General features: G+C 41.6%; 1 protein-coding gene across 3 annotated transcripts in view; it reads left to right on the forward strand.

Moving 5' to 3' along the window:
• Positions 1 to 22,503, forward strand: part of RPS6KA5 (ribosomal protein S6 kinase A5) — a 589,637-nt gene that overhangs the window by 68,143 nt on the left and 498,991 nt on the right. For all 3 annotated transcript variants that reach the window (XM_053697560.1, XM_053697561.1, XM_053697559.1), the window contains exon 2: positions 21,457 to 21,528. In XM_053697560.1, the coding sequence (XP_053553535.1) occupies positions 21,457 to 21,528 (72 nt within the window). The remainder of the gene's footprint in view (positions 1 to 21,456; positions 21,529 to 22,503) is intronic.

The raw sequence follows: 22,503 nt of genomic DNA on the forward strand, positions 1-22,503 counted from the left end.
GTTAAAGGTGCAGGGACTCTGGACACCGGTGGAGTCTGCTCTCCCCATAAACATCTTGGAGTTGAGCGATTCACATGCGTTGATGGCTTGGCCTCAGTTGTCTTTAGCCTGGTTTATCAGGTTTCAGTCAGACAACATAACCTCAGTGGCTTACATCAACCACCAGGGAGGAACTCAGAGTTCCTTATCCATGAAGGTGGTGGCTCAACAATTGTGAGCTTCCGCCCACTGAATAATCCATCTATCTGCCATTCACATTCCAGGAGTGGACAACTGGGAAGCGGATTTTCTGAGCAGACAGACTTTTCATCCAGGAACTCTATTTTTCCAGCTTAACCCTCAGATGGGAGCGCCAGAAATGGATATGATGATGTTGTCTCAGCAGAAAGCCAAACTTCCAAGGTATGGCTCAAGGTCAAGGGATCCACAGGCCGTTCTGATAAATGCTCTGGCGATCCCTTGGGAGTTCAGGTTGGCATACCGGTTTCCTCTGTTTTGCTCTCCTTCCATGAGTCATTGCTCGTATCAAACAGGAGAGAGCATCAGTGATTCTAATAGCCCCTGCATGGCCTTGCAGGATATGGTATGCAGACCTAGTGGAGATGTTGTCTCTCTCTCCTTGGAGACTGCCTCTTTGGAAGGTCTACTTAAGGGTCCCTTCCGTCATCCAAATCTCGTTTCTCTGAAGCTGATTGCTTGAAGATTGAACACGTAGTTCTGTCTAAACGTGGTTTTTCTGAATCGGTATTTGAGATCATGATTCAGGCTCGCAAGCCTGTTACTAGAAGGATTTACCATAAGATATGGCATAAATATCTTTATTGGTGAGAATCCAAGGGCTACTCTTGGAGTAGGGTCAGGATTCCTAGGATTTTTTCTTTTCTCCAGGAAGGTCTGGAGAAAGGTTTGTCAGTCAGTACTCTGAAGGGTCAGATTTCTGCTTTATCTATTTTGCTACATAAGCGTCTGGCGGATGTGCCAGATGTGCAATCTTTTTGTCAGGCCTTTGACAGAATCCGGCCTGTATTTAAGTTTGTTGCGCTTCCTTGGAGCCTTAACCTTGTTCTTAAAGTTTTGCAGCAGGCTCCGTTTGAACCAATGCATTCCATAGATATTAAGTTGCTATCTTGGAAGGTTTTGTTTCTTATTGCTATTTCTTCTGCTCTGAGAGTTTCGGAACTCTCGTCTTTGCAATGTGATTCGCCTTACCTTTATCTTTCATGCCGATAAGGCGGTTCTTTGTACTAAGTTTGGTTTCATTCCTAATGTTTCGGATATTATTCAGGAAATTGTTGTTCCTTCTCTATGTCCTAATCCTTCTTCTCAAAAGGAACTGTTGTTGCACAACTTGGATGTTGGTCGTGCTCTAAATTCTACCTACAGGTGACTAAGGATTTTCGTCAGTCTTCTGCCCTGTTTGTTTGTTTCTCTGGGAAAGGTCAGAATGATACTGCTATTTTCTCTCTGGTTGAGAAGTATAATTCGTTTGGCCTATGAGACTGCTGGACAGCAGCCTCCTGAGAGAATTGCATCTAATTCCACTAGGGCTGTTTCTTCTTCTTGGGCTTTCAAAAAAATCTGGAACAGATTTGCAAGACTGCAACTTGGTCCTCCCTGCATACTTTTTCCAAATTTGATACTTTTGCCTTGGCTGAGGCTTACTTTGTGAGAAAGGTTCTTCATGCGGTGGTGCCTTCTGTTTAGGTATACCTGTCTTGTCCCTCCCTAGTCCTGTTTCCTCTAGCTTGGGTATTGGTTCCTTACAGTAATTGAGAAGTAATTTAGGAAAGAAAACAAAATTTATGCTTACCTGATAAATTTCTTTCTTACTGGATATGGTGAGTCCACAGCCCCGCCCTTTGTTTTAAGACCGTTTTTTTTACTAAACCTCAGGCACCTCTACACCTTGTGTTACTCCTTTTTTTTTTTTTTCTTCATTTACCTTCGGTCGAATGACTGGGGTTTGTGGGAAGGGAAGTGACACTTAACAGCTTGGCTGTTTGCGTTTAAGGTCTTTGCTTCCTCCTGCTGGCCAGGAGTGATATTCCCAACAGTAATTGAGGACGCCGTGGACTCACCATATCCAGAAAGAGAGCAATTTATTGGGTAAGCATAAATTTTGTTTTTCTATAGTTATCCTTTTGTCTATTTGTATGCTATTTATACTGTGGTGTCTACGTATCCCTGAAGGTGGACTACAACCTTAAAAGTAGGACAAATAAGTGCTGCTTACTTTATGGTGCTTTTATTTGGCACGCTATAAAATTATCACATTAAAAACCCACAAGTTTAATTTGTGTTTAAGCCAGGCTTGAATACTACATACATGTCAATGGAGATTCTGTGCAAACACATGAATCAGGTGTCACGTCAGATGGGCTTTCATTTTGAGCCAGGTGCCATAATTGTGGAGCTATATGTAATATATATGTATATAAAATCGATGGTTGACAAATCTCTTTAAAATTTAGGGGTCAGGAAGAATATTTGAGCCAAATATGTTATGGAGCCTCACAGTGGTATTTGTATATAGCTATATGGATAATAACCCAAAAAGTTTGGAGCCAGGGATAAAATTCTAGCAGCCAGTAGCTCCCTAGCTCCTGGTTTTGTCAAGCCCTAACGTTGCACATCACCTGGCCACAGTTTTGGTATAAATACAGCAAAACAACCTTACTATCAGTTAATCCTACAAACTCCAGCATGAATGGGGAAGAGCAGTGATCCAATGGACTTTGATCATAGCATGATAGTAGGTGCAAGATGTGCTGGACGAAGCATATCTTAAACGGCAGTACTTCTCTAAGGGTGTATCGAATGGGGCAATTAACAAAAAATCTTGTCAGCAGCAGTCCTGTGGAAGAAAAAGGCCCGTTGATGAGAGTGGTCAGGAGGATGGCTAGACTTGTGCAAACAGACAGGCACTAGGCACACCTTCTTGCGTATGGGCTATAACAGCCGGAAGCCATGTCGGCTGCTGTTATCAGAGAAGAACAAGAGAGCAAGCCTTCTGTGGGCACAACACCACCAGCACTGGACCATCCAAGACTGGAAAAATGTTGCTTAGTATGACAAGTCAAAGCTCCTAGCGCGTGATGTTGATGGCATGTTTCGAATTCTGTGAAAACAGCTGGATCTAGGGACTTATCATGTCTGATCAAAACTGTGCAAGGTAGTGGGGGCGATGTTGTGGTGTGGGGAATGTTTTCCTGGCACCATTGATACCCCTAGATCCATGTCTGAATGCCACAACGTACGTAAACATGACCAAGTACATCTATTCATGTTAACAGTTTATCCTCAGGCAGATGGTAACTTCTAGCAGGATAATGTGCCAGTGCACAAAGCCTGCATCACTATGGAGGATGTATCCTGGAACATGACAATGACTGACTTTTCTTTTCTTTGCTGCAGTGGCCTGCTCAGTCCCTGGATCTCAATCCTATTGAATATCTTTGAATATCTTTGGGATGAGCTGTAAACGGCTATTCATTGCAGGCCTTCGCCTCCATTGAATCTCCAGCAGTTGCGTGACATACTCATGTCTGCATGGTACACAATGCCTCCACAACGTTTTCAGCATTTTGTTGAATCTATGCCTAGATGAATTCAGACTGTTTTAAAGGCTAAAGGTGGCTCAACACGCTACTAGGTAGCTGTACCTAATAAAGTGGCTGCACTTTTTATGTGTATGTATATAGTATAATTTTATGTGTGTGTGTGTGTGTAATACAACAGATGCGAGTATACACCCCTGTGCAATATTACTTAAAATAATGCAATTGAGAGGCGATACAATTTTGAATCATAAATACAGGTCCCAAGTAGAAACTCAATGCAACAAAAGTGAATACACCTGTGATCACTGACGCACAAGTTTAGATCTTTGAAACAAAATTGAGTACGTCTAATTTCCAATTAGTCTAAATGCATGAACATGGTTATAAAACTTACTTTGAATACCAGAACTTTCTAAATTTTGGACCTATGGGCTGTATCCAGGGTCGTCACTAGAAATTTTGGGGCCCATGACTTAATCATTGATCAGGCAACCCCCCCCTTTCACATGTGCAATTTTTGACCAAGTGACTAAAACATATATGCACTTTATTCTTAAGTGTAGTCAAACTTGGAAATGTTGTAAAGGTAGTAACACACAGACCCACTCATACACTGAAACACACACTTGTTTACATTGACCTGACAAGTAATGAGGTAGACTACAGTTTTGTCAAAAAGGGAGATTTACAAAACAAAATATGGAGTTATGATTATCTCTTTGTCAAGGAAGATGCCAATTAAATGATAACAGCATGCAGTGGCTGAAAGGAAGAGCCCTGAACTGTCTAAACAATAATTTAAAGGTTAAATGGTGGATTTTTGACTTCTGGAAAGGTTTAATTAGTCTCAAAGTCTGTAGAATGATGTGAATAATCAGTAGTAAGGTCAAAATATCCTAAAAATGAACAGACAATGGGACACACACACCCAAGGAAACACTGACAGCCTCCGAAAACGGACATATATATATATACACACACACACACACACACAGACAACTACATAAAACACACACACACACACACACACACACACACCCTCACAGAGACACCCACAGAAAATGCACACAGAGACACACCTTCACAGAGACACCCACAGAAAACAGACATACACACACAACCTTTACAGAGACATCCACCGAAAACAGACAGACATACATACACACACCCACCCACCCTCACAGAGACATCCACCGAAAATAGACATACAAACCCACCCTTACAGAGGCATCCAGAGAAAATACACAGACACACATACACACACCCTCACAGAGAAACCCATAGAAAAAGCACAAAGACATACGCACACACCCTCACAGACATCCACAGAAAATGCACAGACATACACACCCACCCTCGCAGAGAAACCCACAGAAAAAAATACATACACACTCATAGAGACACAAACAAAAACGAAAAGACATAAACACAGACACCCACAGAAACGCTCACAGGAGGTAAAATTTCTGCACATTGCATCCCCTAAATCAACCGTGTGTGACATGCATGATAAAAAAAAATTCAGAAATTAAGAGATCACTTTTTAAAGAATCATATTTGTAAATGTGCTAACAAAAAAAATTCTGTGAATTCAAAATTATACATTAAAGATATGGGTAGATGGCTAGATGAAGAAAAGTACTTTTCTCTTGTTAAGTGTATCCAGTCCACGGATCATCCATTACTTGTGGGATATTCTCCTTCCCAACAGGAAGTTGCAAGAGGATCACCCACAGCAGAGCTGCTATATAGCTCCTCCCCTCACTGCCATATCCAGTCATTCTCTTGCAACTCTCAACAAAGACGGAGGTAGTAAGAGGAGAGTGGTGTATTATAGTTAGTTTTTTAACTTCAATCAAAAGTTTGTTATTTTCAAATGGTACCGGAGTGTACTGTTTTATCACAGACAGCATTAGAAGAAGAATCTGCCTGTGATTTCTATGATCTTAGCAGAAGTAACTAAGATCCACTGCCGTTCTCACATATTCTGAGGAGTGAGGTAACTTCAGAGGGGGAATGGCGTGCAGGTTTTCCTGCAATAAGGTATGTGCAGTTAACATATTTCTAGGGATGGAATTTACTAGAAAAATACTGCTGATACCGGATTAATGTAAGTTAAGCCTAAATGCAGTGATTTAATAGCGACTGGTATCAGGCTTATTAACAGAGATACATACTCTTATAAAAGTGTAATATAAAACGTTTGCTGGCATGTTAATCGTTTTTATATATGTTTGGTGACAAAACTTATTGGGGCCTAGTTTTTTTTTTTCCACATGGCTGGCTTGATTTTTTTGCCTAGAAACGGTTTCCTGAGGCTTTCCACTGTTGTAATATGAGTGGGAGGGGCCTATTTTAGTGTTTTTTTTGCACAGCTAAAATTACAGACAGAGACATTCAGCTTCCTTCTGCATGATACAGGACATCTCTGAAGGGCTCAAAAGGCTTCAAAAGTCGTGTTTGAGGGTAACAACCACAGTAGACCTGTGGCAGTTGTTGTGACTGTGTTTAAAAACGTTATTATTCCGTTTTTGGTATTAAGGGGTTAATCATCCATTTTCAAGTGGGTGCAATGCTCTGCTAACTTTTTACATACACTGTAAAAATTTCGTTAGTGTAACTGCCTTTTTTCACTGTTATTTCAAATTTTGTTAAAATTTGTTTCTCTTAAAGGCACAGTAACATTTTTTATATTGCTTGTTAACTTGGTTTAAAGTGTTTTCCAAGCTTGCTAGTCTCATTGCTAGTCTGTATAAACATGTCTGACACAGAGGAAACTACTTGTTCATTATGTTTAAAAGCCATGGTGGAGCCCCATAGGAGAATGTGTACTAAATGTATTGATTTCACCTTAAACAGTAAAGATCAGTCTTTATCTATAAAAGAATTGTCACCAGAGGGGTCTGTCGAGGGGGAAGTTATGCCGACTAACTCTCCCCACGTGTCGGACCCTTTGCCTCCCGCTCAATGGACGCTCGCTAATATGGCGCCAAGTACATCAGGGACGCCCATAGCGATTACTTTGCAGGACATGGCTGCAATCATGAATAATACCCTGCCAGAGGTATTATCCAGATTGCCTGAATTGAGAGGCAAGCGCGATAGCTCTGGGGTTAGACGAGATACAGAGCGCGTAGATGCTGTAAGAGCCATGTCTGATACTGCGTTACAATATGCAGAACCTGAGGACGGAGAGCTTCAGTCTGTGGGTGACGTCTCTGAATCAGGGAGACCTGATTCAGAGATTTCTAATTTTAAATTTAAGCTTGAGAACCTCCGTGTATTGCTTGGGGAGGTATTAGCTGCTCTGAATGACTGTGACACAATTGCAGTGCCAGAGAAATTGTGTAGGCTGGATAAATACTATGCAGTGCCGGTGAGTACTGATGTTTTTCCAATACCTAAAAGGCTTACAGAAATTATTATTAAGGAGTGGGATAGGCCCGGTGTGCCCTTTTCCCCACCTCCTATATTTAGAAAAATGTTTCCAATAGATGCCACTACACAGGACTTATGGCAGACAGTCCCTAAGGTGGAGGGAGCAGTTTCTACTTTAGCAAAGCGTACCACTATCCCGGTTGAGGACAGTTGTGCTTTTTCAGATCCAATGGATAAAAAATTAGAGGGTTACCTTAAGAAAATGTTTATTCAACAAGGTTTTATTTTGCAGCCCCTTGCATGCATTGCGCCTGTCACTGCTGCGGCAGTGTTCTGGTTTGAGGCCCTGGAAGAGGCCATCCATGCAGCTCCATTGACTGAAATTGTTGACAAGCTTAGAACTTTTAAGCTAGCTAACTCATTTGTTTCTGATGCCATTGTTCATTTGACTAAACTAATGGCTAAGAATTCCGGATTCGCCATCCAGGCGCGTAGGGCGCTATGGCTCAAATCCTGATCAGCGGATGTGACTTCAAAGTCTAAATTACTCAACATTCCATTCAAGGGGCAGACCTTATTCGGGCCTGGTTTGAAAGAAATTATTGCTGACATTACTGGAGGTAAGGGTCATACCCTTCCTCAGGACAGGGCCAAATCAAGGGCCAAACAGTCTAATTTTCGTGCCTTTCGAAATTTCAAGGCGGATGCAGCATCAACTTCCTCTGCTTCAAAACAAGAGGGAACTTTTGCTCAATCCAAGCAGGCCTGGAAACCTAACCAGTCCTGGAACAAGGGCAAGCAGGCCAGAAAGCCTGCTGCTGTCTCTAAGACAGCATGAAGGAGCGGCCCCCTATCCGACAACGGATCTAGTAGGGGGCAGACTCTCTCTCTTCGCCCAGGCTTGGGCAAGAGATGTTCAGGATCCCTGGGCGTTGGAGATCGTATCTCAGGGATATCTTCTGGACTTCAAAGCTTCTCCTCCACAAGGGAGATTTCACCTTTCAAGATTATCTGCAAACCAGATAAAGAAAGAGGCATTCCTAAGCTGCGTACAAGACCTCCTTGTAATGGGAGTGATCCATCCAGTTCCGCGGACGGAACAAGGACAGGGGTTTTATTCAAATCTGTTTGTGGTTACCAAAAAAGAGGGAACCTTCAGACCAATTTTGGATCTAAAGATCCTAAACAAATTCCTCAGAGTTCCGTCATTCAAGATGGAAACTATTCTAACCATTTTACCCATGATCCAAGAGGGTCAGTACATGACCACAGTGGACTTAAAGGATGCCTACCTTCACATTCCGATTCACAAGAATCATCGGTTTCTGAGGTTTTCCTTTCTAGACAGGCATTACCAATTTGTAGCTCTTCCATTCGGGTTGGCTACAGCCCCAAGAATTTTTACAAAGGTTCTGGGCTCACTCCTGGCGGTCCTAAGGCCGGAAGGCATAGCGGTGGCTCCTTACCTAGACGACATCCTGATACAGGCGTCAAGTTTTCAAATTGCCAAATCTCATACAGAGATAGTTCTGGCATTCCTGAGATCGCATGGGTGGAAAGTGAAAGAAGAAAAGAGTTCTCTATCTCCTCTCACAAGGGTTTCCTTCCTAGGGACTCTAATAGATTGTATAGAAATGAAAATTTACCTGACGGAGTCCAGGTTATCAAAACTTCTAAATGCTTGCCGTGTTCTTCACTCCATTCCGCACCCCACGGTGGCTCAGTACATGGAAGTAATCGGCTTAATTGTAGCGGCGATGGACACAGTGCCATTTGCGTGCCTGCATCTCAGACCGCTGCAATTATGCATGCTCAGTCAGTGGAATGGGGATTACACAGATTTGTCCCCTCTACTAAATCTGGATCAGGAAACCAGCGATTCTCTTCTCTGGTGGTTATCTCGGGTCCATCTGTCCAAGGGTATGACCTTTCGCAGACTAGATTGGACAATTGTTACAACAGATGCCAGCCTTCTCTGCTGGGGTGCAGTCTGGAACTCCCTGAAGGCTCAGGGTTCATGGACTTAGTAGGAGAAACTCCTCCCAATAAATATTCTGGAGTTAAGAGCAATATTCAATGCTCTTCTAGCTTGGCCTCAGTTAGCAACACTGAGGTTCATCAGATTTCAGTCGGACAACATCACGACTGTGGCTTACATCAACCATCAAGGGGGAACCAGGAGTTCCCTAGCGATGTTAGAAGTCTCCAAGATAATTTGCTGAGTCTCACTCTTGCCACCTGTCAGCGATCCATATCCCAGGTGTAGAGAACTGGTCGTCAGACTTTTCATCCGGGGGAGTGGTTCTCCGTTGGGGCAAACCAGAATTGGATCTCATGGCATCTCGCCAGAACGCCAAGCTTCCTTGTTACGGATCCAGGTCCAGGGACCCAGAAGCGGCACTGATAGATGCTCTAGCAGCGCCTTGGTTCTTCAACCTGGCTTATGTGTTTCCACCGTTTCCTCTGCTCCCTCGTCTGATTGCCAAAATCAAACAGGAGAGAGCATCAGTGATATTGATAGCGCCACGCAGGACCTGGTATGCAGACCTAGTGGACATGTCATCCTTTCCACCATGGACTCTGCCTCTGAGACAAGACCTTCTAATACAAGGTCCTTTCAATCATCCGAATCTACTTTCTCTGAGACTGACTGCATGGAGATTGAACGCTTGATCCTATCAAAGCGTGGCTTCTCCGAGTCAGTAATTGATACCTTAATACAGGTACGAAAGCCTGTCACCAGGAAAATTTACCGCAAGATATGGCGTAAATATCTTCATTGGTGTGAATCCTAGAATTACTCATGGAGTAGGGTTAGGATTCCTAGGATATTGTCCTTTCTCCAAGAGGGTTTGGACGAAGGATTATCAGCTAGTTCTTTAAAGGGACAGATTTCTGCTCTGTCTTTTCTTTTACACAAACGTCTGGCAGAAGTTCCAGACGTTCAGGCATTTTATCAGGCTTTAGTTAGAATTAAGCCTGTGTTTAAACCTGTTGCTCCTCCATGGAGCTTAAACTTGGTTCTTCAAGTTCTTCAAGGGGTTCAGTTTGAACCCCTTCATTCTATTGATATCAAACTTCTATCATGGAAAGTTCTTTTTCTGATGGCTATTTCCTCGGCTCTAAGAGTCTCTGAGTTATCTGCCTTACATTGTGATTCTCCTTATCTGATTTTTCATTCAGATAAAGTTGTTCTGCGTACATAACCTGGGTTTTTACCTAAGGTGGTTTCTAACAAGAATATCAATCAAGAGATTGTTGTTCCATCATTATGTCCTAATCCTTCTTCAAAGAAGGAACGTCTTTTGCATAATCTAGATGTAGTCCGTGCCTTGAAGTTTTACTTACTGGCTACTAAAGATTTTCGCCAAACATCTAGCCTGTTTGTCGTTTACTCTGGACAGAGGAGAGGTCAAAAGGCCTCGGCAACCTCTCTTTCTTTTTGGCTTTGGAGTATAATCCGTTTAGCCTATGAGACTGCTGGACAGCAGCCTCTTGAAAGGATTACAGCTCATTCCACTAGAGCTGTGGCTTCCACCTGGGCCTTTAAAAATGAGGCCTCTGTTGAACAGATTTGCAAGGCTGCGACTTGGTCTTCGCTTCATACTTTTTCCAAATTTTACAAATTTGATACTTTTGCTTCTTCGGGGGCTGTTTTTGGGAGTAAGGTTCTACAGGCAGTGGTTCCTTCCGTTTAAGTTCCTGCCTTGTCCCTCCCATCATCCGTGTACTTTAGCTTTGGTATTGGTATCCCACAAGTAATGGATGATCCGTGGACTGGATACACTTAACAAGAGAAAACATAATTTATGCTTACCTGATTAAATTTATTTCTCTTGTAGTGTATCCAGTCCACGGCCCGCCCCTGTCCTTTTAAGGCAGGTCTAAATTTATCTAAACTTCAGTCACCACTGCACCCTATGGTTTCTCCTTTCTCGGCTTGTTTTGGTCGAATGACTGGATATGGCAGTGAGGGGAGGAGCTATATAGCAGCTCTGCTGTGGGTGATCCTTTTGCAACTTCCTGTTGGGAAGGAGAATATCCCACAAGTAATGGATGATCCGTGGACTGGATACACTACAAGAGAAATAAATTTATCAGGTAAGCATAAATTATGTTTTCAAAGGTTGAGATATATATATATATATTCCCCAACCAAGAGCACCATTTCAAATTTGGTGTACAAATGTTGCCATCTATCAGCTGTACTTAGGGATTTTGAAGATGCTGTACTCTATATGGTCTTGGTGGAACCATAAGCTGTGGTACTCAGTCTCATACTATTAGATCTGGTTAAATGCAGGATTTAGGCTTGTTTGTATGTATTTCAAAATTAAGTCAGCTGTAGTGTAAAAGGAACAGTGTTAAGTCAATCTGTCTCATTACAAACACTGAGCAATCTTAGTCTGAGAGTATAACGTTTTATGCAGATCTAAAAATCTTAGATAAAATGCCTCCTTGCATAAAGGTGCAGTAAACTGGAATGTATGTAATTAAAAAATAAATAAATTTAAAAAAAACCCTCAAATCTGCCAAAAGGGCACCTACCATTTGTGTATTGAGGAGGAAACATTTCTGCATGGCTTTAAATATAGATTTCTACAGCATTGTCAAATAATCATAAATACACTGCTGCATATTGCTAAAAAATGTGTTTTTCTCCAACATAGGTGTGTCCGGTCCACGGCGTCATCCTTACTTGTGGGATATTCTCTTCCCCAACAGGAAATGGCAAAGAGCCCAGCAAAGCTGGTCACATGATCCCTTCTAGGCTCCGCCTACCCCAGTCATTCTCTTTGCCGTTGTACAGGCAACATCTCCACGGAGATGGCTTAGAGTTTTTTAGTGTTTAACTGTAGTTTTTATTATTCAATCAAGAGTTTGTTATTTTAAAATAGTGCTGGTATGTACTATTTACTCAGAAACAGAAAAGAGATGAAGATTTCTGTTTGTATGAGGAAAATGATTTTAGCACCGTAACTAAAATCCATGGCTGTTCCACACAGGACTGTTGAGAGCAATTAACTTCAGTTGGGGGAACAGTGTGCAGTCTCTTACTGCTTGAGGTATGACACATTCTAACAAGACGATGTAATGCTGGAAGCTGTCATTTTCCCTATGGGATCCGGTAAGCCATGTTTATTAAGATAGTAAATAAGGGCTTCACAAGGGCTTATTAAGACTGTAGACTTTTTCTGGGCTAAATCGATTCATTATTAACACATATTTAGCCTTGAGGAATCATTTATTCTGGGTATTTTGATATGATTATATCGGCAGGCACTGTTTTAGACACCTTATTCTTTAGGGGCTTTCCCTAATCATAGTCAGAGCCTCATTTTCGCGCCGGTATGGCGCACTTGTTTTTGAGGACAGCATGGCATGCAGCTGCATGTGTGTGGAGCTCTGATACATAGAAAAGTCTTTCTGAAGGCATCATTTGGTATCGTATTCCCCTTTGGGCTTGGTTGGGTCTCAGCAAAGCAGATTCCAGGGACTGTAAAGGGGTTAAATATAAAAACGGCTCCGGTTCCGTTATTTTAAGGGTTAAAGCTTCCAAATTTGGTGTGCAATACTTTTAAGGCTTTAAGACACTGTGGTGAAATTTTGGTGAATTTTGAACAATTCCTTCATACTTTTTCGCAATTGCAGTAATAAAGTGTGTTTAGTTTAAAATTTAAAGTGACAGTAACGGTTTTATTTTAAAACGTTTTTTGTGCTTTGTTATCAAGTTTATGCCTGTTTAACATGTCTGAACTACCAGATAGATTGTGTTCTGACTGTGGGGAAACCAAGGTTCCTTCTCATTTAACTATATGTATTTTATGTCATAAAAAAATTTAGTAAAAATGATGCCCAAGATGATTCCTCAAGTGAGGGGAGTAAGCATGGTACTGCATCATCCCCTCCTTCGTCTACACCAGTCTTGCCCATACAGGAGGCCCCTAGTACATCTAGTGCGCCAATACTCCTTACTATGCAACATTTAACGGCTGTAATGGATAATTCTATCAAAAACATTTTAGCCAATATGCCCACTTATCAGCGAAAGCGCGACTGCTCTGTTTTAGAAAATTCTGTAGAGCATGAGAACGCTGATGATATGGTTTCTGAAGGGCCCCTACACCAGTCTGAGGGGGCCAGGGAGGTTTTGTCTGAGGGAGAAATTTCAGATTCAGGAAACATTTCTCAACAAGCTGAACCTGATGATCCAATTTGGATGATTGTGATTATCTGGTCATTCCAGAACCACTATGTAAAATGGAAAAGTTCTTAGAGGCCCCGGGGCCCCCCGAAGCTTTTCCTATATCCAAGCGGGTGGCGTACATTGTTAGTAAAGAATGGGACAGGCCCGGTATACCTTTAGTACCTCCCCCCATATTTATAAAATTGTTTTCTTATAGTCGACCCCAGAAAGGACTGATGGCAGACAGTCCCCAAGGTCGAGGGGGCGGTTTCTACTCTACACAAGCGCGCCACTATACCCATAGAAGATAGTTGTGCTTTCCAAGATCCTATGGATAAAAAATTAGAAGGTCTGCTAAAGATGTTTGTTCAGCAAGGTTCCCTTCTACAACCAATTGCATGCATTGTCCCTGTCACTGCAGCCGCGTGTTTCTAGTTTGATGAGCTAGGAAAGGCGATTATTAGTAATTCTTCTTCTTATGAGGAGATTATGGACAGAATTCGTGCTCTTAAATTGGCTAATTCTTTCACCCTAGACGCCACCTTGCAATTGGCTAGGTTAGCGGCGAAAAAATTCTGGGTTTGCTATTGTGGCGCAGAGCGCTTTGGTTAAAATCTTGGGCAGCGGATGCGTCTTCCAAGAACAAATTGCTTGACATTCCTTTCAAGGGGAAAACACTCTTTGGCCCTGACTTGAAAGAGATTATCTCTGATATCACTGGGGGCAAGGGCCACGCCCTTCCTCAGGATAGGTCTTTTCAAGACCAAAAATAAACCTAAGTTTCGTCCCTTTCGCAGAAACGGATCAGCCCCAAGGGCTACGTCCTCTAAGCAGGAAGGTAATACTTCTCAAGCCAATCCAGCCTGGAGACCTATGCAAGGCTGGAACAAAGGAAAGCAGGCCAGGAAACCTGCCACTGCTACCAAGACAGCATGAAATGCGGGCCCCCGATCCGGGACCGGATCTGGTGGGGGGCAGACTCTCTCTCTTCGCTCAGGCTTGGGCAAGAGATGTTCTGGATCCTTGGGCGCTAGAAATAGTCTCCCAAGGTTATTCTCTGGAGTTCAAGGGGCTTCCTCCAAGGGGGAGGTTCCACAGGTCTCAGTTGTCTTCAGACCACATAAGAAGACAGGCATTCTTACATTGGGTAGAAGACCTGCTAAAAATGGGAGTGATTCATCCTGTTCCATTAGGAGAACAAGGGATGGGGTTCTACTCCAATCTGTTCATAGTTCCCAAAAAAGAGGGAACGTTCAGACCAATCTTAGATCTCAAGATCTTGAACAAGTTTCTCAAGGTTCCATCGTTCAAGATGGAAACCATTCGAACACTTCTTCCTTCCATCCAGGAAGGTCAATTCATGACCAAGGTGGATTTCAAGGATGCGTATCTACATATTCCTATCCACAAGGAACATCATCGGTTCCTAAGGTTTGCATTCCTGGACAAGCATTTCCAGTTCGTGGCGTTTTCTTTCGGATTAGCCACTGCTCCTAGGATTTTCTCATAGGTACTAGGGTCCCTTCTGGCGGTGCTAAGACCAAGGGGCATTGCTGTAGTACCTTACTTGGACGACATTCTGATTCGAGCGTCGTCCCTTCCTCAAGTAAAGGCTCACACGGACATTGTCCTGGCCTTTCTCAGATCTCACGGATGGAAAGTGAACGTGGAAAAGAGTTCTCTATCTCCGTCAACGAGGGTTCCCTTCTTGGGAACTATAATAGACTCCTTAGAAATGAGGATTTTTCTGACAGAAGCCAGAAAAACAAAACTTCTAGACTCTTGTCGGATACTTCATTCCGTTCCTCTTCCTTCCATAGCGCAGTGCATGGAAGTGATAGGTTTGATGGTAGCGGCAATGGACATAGTTCCTTTTGTGCGCATTCATCGAAGACCATTACAACTGTTCATGCTCAGTCAGTGGAATGGGGACTATTCAGACTTGTCTCCGAAGATACAAGAAAATCAGAGGACCAGAGACTCATTCCGTTGGTGGCTGTCCCTGGACAACCTGTCACAAGGGATGACCTTCCGCAGACCAGAGTGGGTCATTGTCACGACCGACGCCAGTCTGATGGGCTGGGGCGCGGTCTGGGGATCCCTGAAAGCTCAGGGTCTTTGGTCTCGGGTAGAATCTCTTCTACCGATAAATATTCTGGAACTGAGAGCGATATTCAATGCTCTCAAAGCTTGGCCTCAGCTAGCGAGGGCCAAGTTCATACATCAACCATCAGGGGGGAACAAGGAGTTCCCTAGCGATGGGAGAAGTGACCAAAATCATTCTATGGGCGGAGTCTCACTCCTGCCACCTGTCTGCTATCCACATCCCAGGAGTGGAAAATTGGGAAGCGGATTTTCTGAGTCGTCAGACATTGCATCCGGGGGAGTGGGAACTCCATCCGGAAATCTTTGCCCAAGTCACTCAACCGTGGGGCATTCCAGACATGGATCTGATGGCCTCTCGTCAGAACTTCAGAGTTCCTTACTACGGGTACAGATCCAGGGATCCCAAGGCGGCTCTAGTGGATGCACTAGTAGCACCTTGGACCTTCAAACTAGCTTATGTGTTCCCGCCGTTTCCTCTCATCCCCAGGCTGGTAGCCAGGATCAATCAGGAGAGGGCGTCGGTGATTTTGATGGCTCCTGCGTGGCCACGCAGGACTTGGTATGCAGATCTGGTGAATATGTCATCGGCTCCACTATGGAAGCTACCTTTGAGACGAGACCTTCTTGTTCTAGGTCCGTTCGACCCACTCCAGCTGACTGCTTGGAGATTGAACGCTTGATCTTATCAAAGCGAGGGTTCTCAGATTCTGTTATTAATACTCTTGTTCAGGCCTGAAAGCCTGTAACCAGAAAAATTACCACATAATTTGGTATATCTGTTGGTGTGAATCTGCAGGATTCCCTTGGGACAAGGTTAAGATTCCTAAGAGTCTATCCTTCCTTCGAGAAGGATTGGAAAAAGGATTATCTGCAAGTTCCTTGATGGGACAGATTTCTGCCTTGTCTGTGTTACTTCACAAAAAGCTGGCAGCTGTGCCAGATGTTCTAGCCTTTGTTCAGGCTCTGGTTAGAATCAAGCCTGTTTACAAAATTTGGACTCCTCCTTGGAGTCTCAACCTAGTTCTTTCAGTTCTTCAGGGGGTTCCGTTTGAACCCTTACATTCCGTTGATATTAAGTTATTATCTTGGAAAGTTTTGTTTTTGGTTGCAATTTCTTCTGCTAGAAGAGTTTCAGAATTATCTGCTCTGCAGTGTTCTTCTCCTTATCTGGTGTTCCATGCAGATAAGGTGGTTTTGCATACTAAACCTGGTTTTCTTCCAAAAACATTAACCAGGAGATAGTTGTGCCTTCTTTGTGTCCTAATCCAGTTTCAAAGAAGGAACGTTTGTTGCACAACTTGGATGTAGTTCGTGCTCTCAAATTTTACTTAGCAGCTACTAAGGATTTCAGACAAACTTTGTCTTTGTTTGTTGTTTACTCTGGTAAACGGAGAGGTCAAAAAGCAACTTCTACCTCTCTCTCCTTCTGGATTAAAAGCATTATCCGATTGGCTTATGAGACTGCCGGACGGCAGCCTCCTGAAAGAATCACAGCTCACTCCACTAGGGCTGTGGCTTCCACATGGGCCTTCAAGAACGAGGCTTCTGTTGATCAGATATGTAAGGCAGCGACTTGGTCTTCACTGCACACTTTTTCTAAATTTTACAAATTTGATACTTTTGCTTCTTCTGAGGCTATTTTTGGGAGAAAGGTTTTGCAAGCCGTGGTGCCTTCCATTTAGGTGACCTGATTTGCTCCCTCCCTTCATCCGTGTCCTAAAGCTTTGGTATTGGTTCCCACAAGTAAGGATGACGCCGTGGACCGGACACACCTATGTTGGAGAAAACAGAATTTATGTTTACCTGATAAATTACTTTCTCCAACGGTGTGTCCGGTCCACGGCCCGCCCTGGTTTTTTTAATCAGGTCTGATGATTTATTTTCTTTAACTACAGTCACCACGGTAACATATGGTTTCTCCTATGCAAATATTCCTCCTTAACGTCGGTCGAATGACTGGGGTAGGCGGAGCCTAGGAGGGATCATGTGACCAGCTTTGCTGGGCTCTTTGCCATTTCCTGTTGGGGAAGAGAATATCCCACAAGTAAGGATGACGCCGTGGACCGGACACACCGTTGGAGAAAGTAATTTATCAGGTAAACATAAATTCTGTTTTATGGACCCCTGACCCCACCATACAACTACTACCACACTGAAGTTGCAATCTGAAATTTCACAAAGAAATAAAAAACATTTACTAAGTAAGTCCTACCTCCTCTGCAAATGAAAGTGACCTGCTGACTCAGGCACAGACTGTACAAACTGAAGTGCCAAGTCTGTCTCACATTGTGCATAGTGGTTTAGTGCACACTCAGAAATCCTCTCAAATGATAATGCTTTAATCCTTGTTATAACATTTCCCATATTCAATAGCACTCTGCTGTAGTACCCTCTGGTGGCTGCCAAAATTAAAAACAAAAAATAGTTGTTCTTGCTTCATGGGGCCCCCTGGCCCATTGGGCCCCTGACAGGAGTCACCCATATCAACCCCTGATGACGGCCCTCGCTGTATCTGTTTATAAGTCTTCATCATGGTTCCACATTGAAAAGAATTGCCAGAGGAATTAAAATTAGATTGTAACTTTACAAAGATGAAAAAGGATACAGGAAGATCAGTGACCAACTAAAAATCAGTCTAAACGCAGTTTCAGCAGTAATTAAAGGGACATAATACTCATATGCTAAATCACTTGAAACTAATGCAGTATAACTGTAAAAAGCTGACAGGAAAATATCACCTGAGCATCTCTATGTAAAAAAGGAAGATATTTTACCTCACAATCTCCTCAGCTCAGCAGAGTAAGTTCTGTGTAAAAAGTTATACTCAGCTGCTCCCAGCTGCAGGTAAACAAATTTACAAAAATGAAGAAATGAACAGCAGCCAATCAGCATCAGCAGTGCTGAGTTCATGAACTCTTACTGTGATCTCATGAGATTTGACTTAACTCTCATGAGATTTCATAGTAAGCTTCCTTTACCTGATTGGTGAAATAATATGAGAGTGCACGATGATCATCCCTTCAGATGTCCCAGGACAAACGCACTAAAATGCTGCTTAGAAATCCTTTACAATGGGAGGTGGCTACTGAGGAACTTTTGAGGTAAAATATCTTTCTTTTTTACATAGAGATGTTCAGGAGATATTTTCTAGTCAGCTTTTTACAGCTATGCTGCATCACTTTCAAGTGTTTAAACATTTGGGTATTATGGCCCTTTAAGTGGAGCTGATATTTTTAATATTGTAAATCTAAGTGTGTGGTATAATTCCACTCCACAGGGAGACTATTAAATGGATTAATGTTGTATTCTGTTTAGTATGTTTATTCCTACAGCCTCTGCATTTGGTAACCAAAAAAATATTCTGTCTTTCCACTCACTTTTGAATACAATACAAAACAGCACTAGACTATAAAGCACTCAACAGCCTCACTCCCAACTATACTTACCCACTCAATTTCAAATACTCCCTGGCTCACCCTCTTTTATCAACCTCTCACCTACGTCTCTCTCCACTCCTATTATTTCTACATCCCTCTCTTATCTGTAAGACGTCTCACGTGCTGCTCCTGTCCTCTGGAACCCTACCCCCCTCCATCAGACTATCTCCAATCTGTTGTTTTTCATTCTAACCAAAATAAATCTTCAACTATCTTGACTCCCTGCTGCAACTACAATCCATGTGACAAGCTCCCCCAAACCTTGTGTCTGCACCCTCACCCTGTAGACTAGACTGTAAGCTCTTCAGAGCAGCCCCCCCCTCCTCCTCCTGTACTAGTTTTGTTAAGTATGTTATGTATTTGTATCTTTATAATTTATACCCCTACCTATTGTACCCAGTGCTACAGAATTTTGCAGTGTTCAAATAATCGATAATAATAATCTTACAGGAACACATTGTGAATTAATTTGCTACAAAAAATATAAGTCGCAGACATGAATATAAAACTTCATGCTACATAATTAAAAACAAATCCTTATTTCAGGATGAATAACCTTTTGACTCTAACGTATCTTACATAGAAAACTATAGATTTAGAATGATTGGCAACATGGGCAACCATATTGGAAGCAGTGAATCTGCTATGTATCTGCTTAAAGGTACATTAAACACGTTGAGATGGTAATATAAAAAGAAGTCTGCAATATAATTATTTGTCTTCTTTTCCTGTAATTCAATTCTGAAATTGTGAGCATTTCAGTTCCTGTTAGAAATGGAAGTACAGAACATTATGTTCCACACAGCCATTGGCTGCACACTCTAGTGACCTATTTATAACTGTTCCTAATAAGCCACAGCATACCCTAAATTACAACATGGCAGCTTCCACATTTTTAACTTTAAATATTGACACAATAAGGTTAAACAGCTAATAAAACTTAAAAAAAAATCTGCAATTAGTTCTTAGACTAATCTTTTCTTTGAATGCATCATTCTATCTAACATTTGTTAAATGTCCCTTTTTAAAGTGACCGTAATCCTCTTGAAATTACAAGACATTTCTTTTGTATTGCTTTAAAATAAAATCTCGGCTATGTCTTTAAACTTTAAGTTTTAATCTAATAAACTCAATATAAATTCCCTATTTTGTACTCCCTCCATTTACCAAATTATGCAAAGCCATTCACGGATGGCTCTACATATGGCCCTCGGGAGAGCACACCTCCATGTTTAATCCCATGATTCCTTTATTTTAGCAAGGCTGTCAAATTTTCTGAATCCCTAAACTTACAGTATTTAGAGGGAAGAACAGGGTCAACATCTGAACTAGGCCTTTTCCCATTCTATCCTCGCCTACTCTCCCAACTTTGGGCTTACAATATTAAGTGTTGCTCTGGCTTCACTCTCTTTATTTGACACGATTCCTCTGGGGGTCTCATTCTACCATTCAGAGCTATTAAAGGGATATGAGACGCAAACCTTTTTGTGTTTCATACGGCATACAATATTAAGTTTCCATTTTACCAGGAGCCCAAGATAACTAGAAATATCACCCAAATATAAGCCATTTCTATATCTTGGCCCATACCCTGGGTAATACCAGGCTTCCTCCCTTTTGCCTGGTTCACCTATTTTGGCTGGACGTCACTAGGAGGAGAAAGTGGTGTTGTCTCTGAGCTACATTTATTAGGTAACTTGGTTCTGTCGACTCCCCTCTGGAAGAGGGGGTCTCGCTGGTAAGTATTACCCAGGGTATGGTCCAAGTTATAGAAATTGCTTATATTTGGGTGATAATTTTGTGGTTTATTGTCTACAAATTTACATGGTGGTTGTTGTTGCAGTACCTCCTGGAGTGTTTCTTCTTGTGCGCTCATGTGGTATATTAGTTCTTTCCCTTCTATTCTGGCATTTTCGGGGATACTGTTGCATTAAACATTTAAACACTTTTTTTTTATTTAAGGATGATAGGTTGGGATCAATAGCTGTTTAGGGATTTGAATCACAGCTGATCAGAAGTATAAAACCACCTTTTGCAATCCCTGCTGATAACTGTTTTTGAGTATTATAAAATATGCTAAATGATAAATAACTTTTTATTTTATGATGCCTATTTTACCATTTTGATTTAAAGGGCCTGTAAACCCACCAAATGTTATAAAATTCTGCACACAGTGCAGAATTATATAACATTTGCCTAGCGCCAGCTTTCTAAAACAGAGTATTGCAAAGATATTTACCTACGAAAATCTATTTTTCAGAACGCTGCTCCTGGCTCTACTGAGGGGGGGGGGGTCTGTTTTTTTTCCTAAGTGCATTGGGCACGCTGTCTAGTCACAACCGGCCCGATCACATCATTTAACTAAATGTAGCTCGCTACCAGACCATAGCGGGAGAGAGCTACATTTAGTTAAATGATGCGATCGGGACAGCTGTGACTAGATGGCGTGCCAGATGCGCTTAGGTAAAAAAACAGACCCGCTCAGTAGAGCCAGGAGCGACATTCTGAAAAATAGATTTTCATAGGTAAATATCTTTGCAATATTCTGCTTTAGAAACCTGGCGCTAGGCTAATGTAATATAATTCTGCACTATGTGCAGAATTATATATGCAGAATTATAGAACATTGTTTGGTGGGTTTATTGGCCCTTTTAAACTACTTTTTATCAACTTTTTAATAACTGATTCTGAAAGCATGAAATATTTTAAGTATTATACATTGATTTGTCTTGACCCTGAGTAATTTGCAAAACCTTTTATATATATTTTTTTTATTTATTTTTTGTAGCAAATTTGACTGGGCATGCAGAAAAAGTTGGAATTGAAAATTTTGAACTGCTAAAAGTTCTTGGAACAGGAGGTAAGGTTGAAATTTCACTTATTATAAGATTTATAACCTCCTTAAATTTTACTAAAAAGTACAATGTAATTAATTTACTGTATACGCTTCTGCTTCTCATCTATCTACACATTTTACAGTTTCTTAAAGTGAATGTCAATTTTCCTGTTTACGAATCCTCCAAATACTGTCTTTTATAAATATTAGTTAAACCGCCACTTTTTTTTTAAAAAGAAAACTAAACGATTAATTATATATTTATCTTACAAATGTAATTCTGTTACGAACCCAAACTCCTCCCAGCCATTACTTCCTTCTTCTCCCTGGTGTGACGTATAGACCGGTCCCACCTGCTTTATACATATACTTCAAGAGCGCTCCCGTGTACACCTTCAATTGCGCATACGTTTACAGCCGATTTCTTAGATTAGCTACATAGTATTCAATGAATGAATACTATTCATATATCGAGCGCAGCTGTATTTTACTGTGCTACGTCTATTTCTCGCTACGAAATGGGCTTGTGAGTATGAATAAAAAATTTTAAAAATATTTTTATTGCACTTTACTGGGTATTTACTTTTAGAACAAATTTATCACTGACTAACTTATTTTTATTTCTGCCGTTCAGTTGCTGATGATAAAAAAGACCTAATGTACCAAGGTTATACTCAGAACCCCTTATGTGTTTTTAGTATAGGTGATTGGTGGCCACCAAATATAGCGTTAATCTATTGCTATGGTGATCAGTTATATAAATATTAGTAAATTCATCACAGCATTTTATGGTGACGAGATCTTACTTTTTTTTTTTTTTTTGAGAGATTCTCCGATCGCTACTTTACCTTTCTATAGCCGATCTAGGTATATGTATGATTTCTGGCAAGTGCGCATGTGTGAACGCGCATCTAAGCATAGATGAAGATTACAGCTTTCCCACATGCGCATTAGAATTCTGTGACGTAATTTAGGTTTTAATGCATGTGGATTAAAAAT

The sequence above is a fragment of the Bombina bombina genome, chromosome 1 (genome assembly GCF_027579735.1).
Source record: "Bombina bombina isolate aBomBom1 chromosome 1, aBomBom1.pri, whole genome shotgun sequence".
Classification (NCBI taxonomy): domain Eukaryota; kingdom Metazoa; phylum Chordata; class Amphibia; order Anura; family Bombinatoridae; genus Bombina; species Bombina bombina.